This window comes from Brassica rapa, chromosome A07 (assembly GCF_000309985.2).
Source record: "Brassica rapa cultivar Chiifu-401-42 chromosome A07, CAAS_Brap_v3.01, whole genome shotgun sequence".
Classification (NCBI taxonomy): Eukaryota; Viridiplantae; Streptophyta; class Magnoliopsida; order Brassicales; family Brassicaceae; genus Brassica; species Brassica rapa.
In genome coordinates, this window is record NC_024801.2 from 1,824,589 (window position 1) to 1,833,838 (window position 9,250).

A 9,250-nucleotide genomic window follows, 5' to 3' on the forward strand; every position below is an offset into this window, starting at 1 on the left:
AATTTACGAGGACAAGTAATCTTATATATATCCCGAGCGAGCTCGCTCCGTCTTTCCTCTCTACTTCCTCTCCACTTCCTCCCTAATTCGTAGCAATGGTAAGTCTCTCTAATTCCTCTCTAGTTTGATTAGTTTAGGATAGATTAGGTGGTTAGTATAGGGAATTTAGATAGGTTTACGGATCTTATGTTATTTAGTGTTGATTAGGTGGATAATGTTGGGAAGTATATGTTCACGAAAATTTAAAAAATTAAATTTTTTTCTCAGGTTCGAAAAGGTAGACTTACTGCCCATTACAGAGAGATGTTCGGTGAGCCGGGTAGTCGTTTAGACCCGTCGTCTTCTTCAGCTCCCGGTTCTTCGGGTCAGGAGACTGTCCCCGAGACTCAGTACACTCAGAGAGTCATTGGATCTCCTTCTTCTAGTGCACCATCGGTTCTTCACGTGCCTCCCCAGATGCCTCCTCCTCCTGTGCCTCCTACGATGCCGGCACCTCCGATGCCCGCGGGCGAGATTCATCCCGATTTGATGGTGCCTCCGAGTGCTCCTTACTCGCAGTACACCGTAGAGGACATTCTCCGTCTGCCAGGCAGAGAAGGTTTACCAGTCATCGACCCCGACCGACCGGACGGAACTTTATGGTATGTTTCATTATTTTTTTATTCTTTTTAAATTCTTTTATAACTTTAAAAAATAATTTATATTTTTCAGGTGGGGGATTGACAATTGTCTTGCATCGGACGTAACCGATACGATAAAAGGTTACTTCTCCATGGCACATCCGAACTGGAAAATGACGCCCCACTACGTCAGAAAGACGTGGTTCAAAATTTACGCTGTAAGTTCTATTAATTAAATATATATCTTTAAATTTTTTTATTATTTATATATATATTTTTTTCTGAAAAACTAATTATAAATTATTTTTTCCAACAGCAAAAATATAATTGGGCCTTGGGGATCACTGAGAGGGTGAGAAAGAAGTTTGAAGCGAAGGCGAAAGTTCGCTTGTTGGACACGGTCTCCAACTGGAAGGGTGACTGGATCGTGAAGGGGTATGAGCGTGGCAAACCCGCTGAGCTCACCACGGATGTCTGGGATGGCCTCATCCGATATTGGCGTCTTCCTGATTCCATTAGAATCGCCCAGTCTTGCTCTAACTCCCGTAACACAGTCGATGAGCACGGGAACGGGCCGATGCTTCACACTACGGGCCAAAAACCCCACGCCGGTGTCCGTTTGGAAATGGTAATTAAAAATTTAATTATATTAAATTTTTAGTATATTTTTATATATATTCTAATTAACAACTTTCTTAAATGTTTTTTTAGGCCAAAGAGACGGGAGAATTCCCGTCTCTTATGCAACTTTACGAGAGGACCCACAAGAACAAGGCGGGCCGATTTATAGATGGCAAGTCCGAGCAAATCTACAACGATTTGGCTGCTCGGGTTGAAGAACGCCAGACCCAGCTGACCCAACAGTCCACCGATGGATTACCCTCACCTTATCCACACCTGAAGTGGATAAGCTTTACGAGGAGGTAAATTTTCTAAAATTTTAATTTTTTTAAATATTCATTTAATTTAACTTTAAATTTTTACTAACAAAATTTATTTTTTGTTTTTAAGGTTGTCCCTAAAAAAAAGGGACGGACGTTGGGGATTGGTTCCGTCAACGATGTTCCGAGAGCGACATCGTCTTATGTTCAGCGACGGGATGAGGAAGTCTCTCAGCTGCGTAGGGAGTCCGAAGAGCTGCGTAGAGAGTCTACTCAGCTGCGTATAGAGTCTACTCAGCTGCGATCTCGTATGGGTGGACTCGAGGGCTTCTTGGACGTTGTAGCGGCCACAAATCCGGAATGGGCGACTTTGTTGAGGACCATGCGACAACAAAATCCTATCCCAGGCCAGTCACCGACCGACGACTCACATGCCGAGGCGGATGTTCAGGCGAGGAGTGATGAATTCTACGAGGCGATTAATTAACGACCACCCTTAGTTCTTTTTAATTTCGGTTATTGTATTATGAATTCAAAACTTATTTATATATAAAATATTTTGGTTTTGATTTTTTTAGAATTTTAATTTTATTAATAATTTAAATAATTTAAATTATATTTATAATTATTATTTTTTATATTTCTATAAAATAATGAAACGAAGTAAATTCGTAGCTAATTTTGCGGCTTCTTTACGTGGAAGCTTAACGTGGTTTTTACGAGGAAACATTTACATGGAAATAACGTGGAAATCTATCAAGGTTTTTACGTTTTCTTTACGTGGAAAGCTCTCAAGGTCTTTACGTTAATTTTACGAGTATTTATTTACGTGGGTTTTACGAGGAAAGCTTTTCGTGGTATTTACGAGGAAACTTAGCGACGTCATTACGTGGAATCTTTACGTGGTCTTTACGACGAAATATCCTCCTTCGCTTTTACGACGAAATTATTTCCTCGCTAACTTACGACGAATTAGCGAGGATATATGCGTTACGACAAACGTATAACGACGAAACGGGTTTCCTCGCTAATTCGTCGTAACACTGCTTTTACGACGAAGTAACGAGGAAAACTGCCCTCGTAAAACTTGTGTTTTCTTGTAGTGAGAGAGAGAGAGAGAGAGAGAGAGAGAAATACAAAAAGTTGCAATCTTTGTTTAAGTAAAAGTTAAACAAGATTAGGGTTTCATTTCAGAAGCTCATGATCAAATAGATGGAGGTTAGAGAGAAGAAAAATGATAAATGGGAGATGGAAAGACAAAAATCATCAGCAAACCATCAACCCCAGATCATCGTATTCCTCCGTACACTTGCTCCCAAACCACAGAAAAAGAGAACCCCACCACCATAAGAAACGGGTCAAATCCGGATCCGGATCTTGATACGAACCCCAATTCTTTTGCCGCTCCAGCTCCAAGATCGTACGTTAGGCCTCAAACTACTTCCCTGACAAAGAGCGTGAGATATAAAGAATGCCAACGGAACCACGCGGCGAGCTCCGGTGGACACGTGATCGACGGTTGCGGCGCGTTCATGTCTTCCGGAAAAGAAGGCACGGCGGAGTCACTTCTTTGCGCCGCATGTGATTTTCACCGGAGCTTCCACCGAAACAAAATCGACGGCATGTTCGTTGTTAAATTCAACAGCTTTGGCCTTTCACCAAGACCGCTTGTTAGCCGCCACGTGTCTCCGGTCATGATGAGCTTCGCTAGAGGAGGCAAAGATCCGGCGGAGTCATCGACAGAGGATCTTAACAGTTTCATAAATCTTTTAGTGGTAATGGAGTAGATCAGTCTCAATGCCATCCGAAGAAACGGTTTAGGACAAAGTTTAATATAGAACATAAGGAGAAGATGGAGGAGTTTTCTGAGAAGATTGGATGGAGAATGAGTAAACCAGAAGACAGTGAAGTGAATCGGTTTTGTCGTGAGATTAATTTGAAAAGACAAGTGTTTAAAGTTTGGATGCACAATAATAAGCAAACACCCAAGAAGAAAGAAATGTAAGAGACTTTAATATATACTAAGATCCTTGTTAGACTATTGTGTTTACATTTTGGAAAATAGATTTGATTAAAATTTGGAATTGTATAAGAAACTGATTTTAGAGCTCAACATAACGCTCCCTAATCTCTTCGGCAACATGAGAAGCCTTTTCTTTTGCGGTTTCATATGCGTGTTTCGATGTTTCCTTGACCTTGTCCATGGTTTCTCCGAACCCTTTGGCCGCTCCATCTTTAGCTTTGTGTGATTTTTCTTTAATATACTCAACAGATTCATCCATTGCTTCCGTTGCTTTGTCTCTACCATACTTTACTGCACCTTCCCCTTTATCAGCTACCATGTCTTTGGCACTATTTGACCTCTCTTTAGCTCCTTCATAGGCTTCACTGCTCTTGTCTGTGGCCATCCTGATCACATCGCCGGTCTTTTCATACCCGTAATCCTTTGCTTTCTCAGCACTGCCGTAAGCAGCTCCCACCTTGTCATACACCATGTCTTTCGCATCACCCGCCTTCTCATATGCCATGTCCTTGGCACTGCCGTAAGCAGATCCCACCTTGTCATACGTCATGTCTTTCACATTTCCCGCCTTCTCATATGCCATGTCCTTCACGTTACCCGCCTTATCATAGGCCATGTCCTTGGCATTGCCGTAAGCAGATCCAACCTTGTCATATGTCATGTCTTTGACATTTTCCGCCTTCTCGTATGCCATGTCCTTGGCATTACCCGCTTTATCATAGGCCATGTCCTTTGAATTTTCCGCATTATCATATGCCATGTCCTTGGCACTGCTGTAAGCAGATCCCACCTTGTCATACGTCATGTCTATCACATTGTCCACCTTTTCATATGCCATGTCCTTTGCATTGCTCGCCTTATCATATGCCACTTCTTTTACATCACCAGCCTTTTCATAGGCATAATCCTTAGCGTGTCCGGCCTTCTCGTAGGCCATGTTCTTTGCATTCCCTGCCTTATCATAAGCAAAATCCTTCGCATGTCCAGCCTGTTTGTAAGCTATGTCTTTCGCAATCCCTGCCTTATCATAGGCCCCTTGTTTTGCATTATCAGTCTTATCATAGGCATAATCCTTCGTGTGTCCCGCCTTCTCGTACGCCATGTCCTTCGCGTTGCCTGCCTTATCATAAGCATAATCCTTCGCATGTCCAGCCTGCTCGTAAGCCATGTCCTTTACATAGCCAGTTTTCTCGGAGGCCATTTCTTTTGCATTGCTTGCCTTTTCATAAGCCATATCCTTTGCATCACCAGCCATGCCATACGCTGAGTCTTTGATGTATTGTGCGGCCTTGTAAGCGTAGTTTTTTGTGCGTTGGGCGGCACTTTCTGGTTCCTTTTTTTTTATACCAAGTCCACTGAAAAAAATATGTAAAATATTATATATGACAATCTTATTACGGCCAAATAAATTATCAATGTAATAGAAACCAAATCTAGACGTGAGATATTCCATAATAAGATAGACAGAACACATAATCAACGTGATGGGATGGATGGTTTTGATTGGACCAGAAGTAGGTTTCAGAAATTACTTACGTGGTTATTCTGTCAGAGACCCAACCGGCCCATGAAACAGTCTCTGTTGCCATTTTCTTTGCCATTTCGGCGGCGCTTTTTGCGTCCTTCGCCATCGTTCCCTTCTGCCACGTCAGAACCACCACTACCAGCAGCAGTGCCAAAGCCGTTCTTCTTCTTTCCATCATCTCTTTTGACCAGTGATTACAAAACAACGTTTTCAAATTTGCTTTGACAAACTTTTTATTTTTCCTTTTTTGAATGTTCTGATTATTCTAGTTCCAATGTCCTTGGAAGTTATTATCACATATAAAGAGAGGTTTCTAAAGCGAAGACCATAGGTCTTTCCGAGAAGCGGTTACTGCTCACCACGTGGTATTTTGGAGATGTCTCTGTGAGTTCACCACATGTCTAATATATTAGGGCTGGCCGCGTTCTCCTCGCAGACCACAAAATTAAAAGACATACTAAAGCACAAGTTACTTTTCCAAAAAAATTCTGACACATGGCATAATTATAAATAAAAAATTCATTTAAAAATAATAATGAAAAATAAAATTATATCCTACACCCACGATCCTCTATCGTCTATTTTCTTCCACAACCTTTTCTTTTTCCTATTCCTATACATTCCTAAAATTAGATAACTGGCAGTCAAACTCGTAATCGATCGTAAGCAGATTAACAAAAATTTACACTCTTTCTCTTCGATTTCAATACCATAATTCAAAATTAGTGACTTCATAAACAAGTCAGTTTTGAGTTTCACTCTCCAGTTGAAAAATATCATTAACCCATATTCTCCAGTAATACTTTTTTACTCTTTTTTTGTATGGTGGGAGATTCGGCTTATGATAAGATCCAGCTAAAAAGAAGAAGAAGGGGAAGATAAAACTCAAACACACGTACGATATGGGAACAAATTTTGTTAAAAGGTAAAAGTGTAATTGTTTTAATTGTTTTAATTGTTTCCCTATTACACAATATATAGGTTTTACAGAAAAAATGTAGGTATTTTGATATTGAATGTTATAAGATAAATGACCTATAGATTACCGGTTACGAATCAGAAAATCACATGAGAACAAACAAGATATAAAAAGTAAAACATAATAGTTATATTCAGTAAGCTAATTAAGATCATTGTAATTTTTTAAAAAATATCTAACTTTTTTTATATGTCGTACGTGGTTAATCTATGCATATCAACTTCTTATAACAACATCAAAATAATTTTATAAATGTAATTTTAGTTGTATAAACTGAAACTTAGTCTTATTTGTAATTAAAAATATATTCGTGCATAGCACGAGATTAATACTAGTATGTTTCTAAAACGGCTTGCATAACCGGTCTGAGTTTAGACAATTCTTAAATGTCCCAGTTTCAACAAAATCCAAATTGAACGGTCTCTCAACAGTGTCACTATATATATGATTTGGTTTTAGAAAAATAAAAAATAAATTAAAATCTTACAGAAAGAGTGACTACCCTACTCCACGGAAATGAATTTCCATCTTCAGTCGCAAGTTCAGCTCTCTGTTGGTGTTCTTGGATTTTATATCCACAGTCTCTTCAAAAAGCTGGAAACCCGAGACACAACTGGTACTATATATATGTAGCTCCGAAGTTGGCATATTAAGGGTCTGAATGGTTCAACCGCAGCGGCTGCGCTTGCGAGAGTTTGCGGATGCGTGTAGTTGCGGTTTTTAGCGGTTTTAAGAAATTTGTATGACTAGTTATGCGGTTAGAAATTGGTGCGTTTGAAGGATACTTATGAATGATTAACTACCAAATGCAGCAACTGTTAAATATTAAATTGACAATATTTACATTTTATATAGTTAGAAAAATATAAAAATCATAATATTATAACAAATATAAAAATTATATTTAGAAAGTTCTAGTTTTAAATTTTTAAAAATTATAGAAAATATTTTTATTTTCAAATTTTATAATATTAATTAAAATATAATAGATATATTTTAGTATTATTATAATTTCAATTTAAAATTTTTATTGAATATTTTTGTTTTTGTATTTATATTGTTTAAAAAAGCAATTTATCATCTCGCAACCACAAACGCTAGCTGGAACCAGTTTTTAAATTTATGAGGTTTAGAGCGGATTGAAGCGGTTTAGAGCGGTTTGAAGCAGTTTAGAGCGGTTTGAATGATTGTTGCAAAACGCCAACAACCGCCACCAACCGCAAAAGCTGTGTTTGCGGGTGGTAGCGGGGAAACCAGTCATACCCTAAATCACCGGCGTTGCGATTCCAAGTTCGGTTAGAAGAAACACACCATCAAAGTTCATGTAGAAATATATGAAAGTAATAAAAGAATAGAACAATAAAACAGAAATTGTTATAAATCAATTGATGGATGTCCATAACCGGCCCGTTCCATAAACGGTCCAACACCTAGAGAGGGAGACGGCCCAACCCTAGAGAGAGAGAGAGGCGGCTGCGACTTGAGGAGAGAGAGAGGCGGCTTAAGCTTTAGAGAAAAGGAAACTCTATTTCCTTTTCCTTGTATTTGTACTCTTTCCATATTATGTACTTTCCATACTATGTCTTTTCTTTTATCTATCTTGTAATCCCCTATATAAAGGGAACACTTTATGATTAATGAATAAGAACTTACAGATTCTAAATCCTAAGTTTTACAACACATTATCAGCACGAGTCTCTAAACACCATGAGCCTAAAATCGCCAAACCTTAAAACCCTAAACTTAGCCGGCGCATCCGACGAAACCCTAACCCTAAGCCGGCGACGATCTAAACCCGACGAACCCTAAACCCTAGGCGTTCCCTGTTCCGTCTCAGCCAGCTCGCATTCCCAAAGGACCAGCTCGCATCCGACGCCTCGATCTCGTAGACGCGCGAAGCCAACAAACGTCCCAGGTAGCAGTTGACGGCGTTCTCCGTCTCAGCCGTTCGCGATCCGACAGCAACCAGCACGTGTCCAGCACGCGTTCGTTCCTGTCCAGCTCGAGGTTCATCTTGGTGGTTCGGTTTCAACAATCTACTAAACTAAAGGTAACTCGAATTCTAAGAACATAGAATAAAATTTGGTTGATTGTAAATATTGAAACCCTAAAACCTAATCTCTAAAGATGAAAGCCATAGGATAATAGATCAATCCCTAATGAGTAAATCGAAGCTCTATAAGTTCGATCCCCTAAACCCTAAAATCGAGATTTATCCATTGATCAATTAAAATCAAAGCCTCTAATGGTTTTGAATCTCAAATCAAACCCCTTTTGATCTAATATCAAACCGATTCCCTAAACCCTAATTTGATAATTGGTTTTCAATTGTTTGATTTTGAATATTGATTGATTGATTGATCACCTAGAACTATTGTTAGGATTGTTTAAACTCGAATCTGAATTGTTTGGCTTGTTTAAACTGAAAATCTAATAACCTAGTCTAGATTATTTTGAAATCGAATCTGGATTGTGGCCGTGTGGCCTTGTTGTATTCTAGGTTAATTGTTCTAGATCATATCTTGTGGCCGTGTGGCCTTGTTGCATTCATACCCTAACTTGATCACAACTGATTGATTGCAAATTACACTTAGAACTTTATTCTAGGAATGGTATTGAATTAAATCAAGTTGCCGTGTGGCTTGTTCTTTTGCTTGGCCGAGAGGTTTGTTTGTTTTGATTGCATTGTATGAACTGATAGAAACAATGTATGCTAGGATTGCAATTACACAACAAACTATATGCATTAATTCTGAATTGAATCTAATGGCCGTGTGGTTTGTTTTTCTGCTTTGGCCGTATGGATTCTTCTTCTTGGCCGTGAGGCATAGATCTTGGACGTGAGGCTTGCTTGATTGTTTAAACATAAAACCCTATTTATTTAAACCCTATTCCTAAAGATCTAAAGATTTAATCTATGATTTTAGATGTCGAAAATCAACAACCTGGATTTTGCTGCCTTAAATCTCTCTGGAGATAATTACCTTCAATGGGCGCTCGATGCTAAGATCATCCTGAAATCCAAGGGCCTCGGTGAATGTATCACCAAGAACAATAATGCCAATGAGTAGGATCGTTACAGAGCCATCTTGATCATTCATCATCATCTATCTGAGAGTTTCAAGGATCAGTATCTAACCATTGAGAATCCACTAGATCTTTGGACATAATTGAAATCAAGATATGATCACCAGAGAACGGTGATCTTACCTAAGGCTCGGT

At 39.1% G+C, this 9,250-nt stretch overlaps 1 protein-coding gene and 1 pseudogene across 1 annotated transcript; one reads left to right on the forward strand and one right to left on the reverse strand.

The window, feature by feature from the left end:
- The first annotated feature begins 2,443 nt into the window (after positions 1-2,443).
- On the forward strand, positions 2,444-3,551 carry LOC103828399 (annotated as a pseudogene).
- On the reverse strand, positions 3,496-6,993 carry LOC103828421 (late embryogenesis abundant protein At3g53040). Its single transcript, XM_033276156.1, has 2 exons — positions 5,061-6,993; positions 3,496-4,879 (listed from the first exon to the last, which is right to left on the reverse strand). The coding sequence occupies exons 1-2, from the start codon at positions 5,225-5,227 to the stop codon at positions 3,604-3,606; spliced, it is 1,443 nt and encodes a 480-aa protein (XP_033132047.1). The 5' UTR covers positions 5,228-6,993; the 3' UTR covers positions 3,496-3,603.
- Between the last annotated feature and the right edge of the window lie 2,257 nt (positions 6,994-9,250).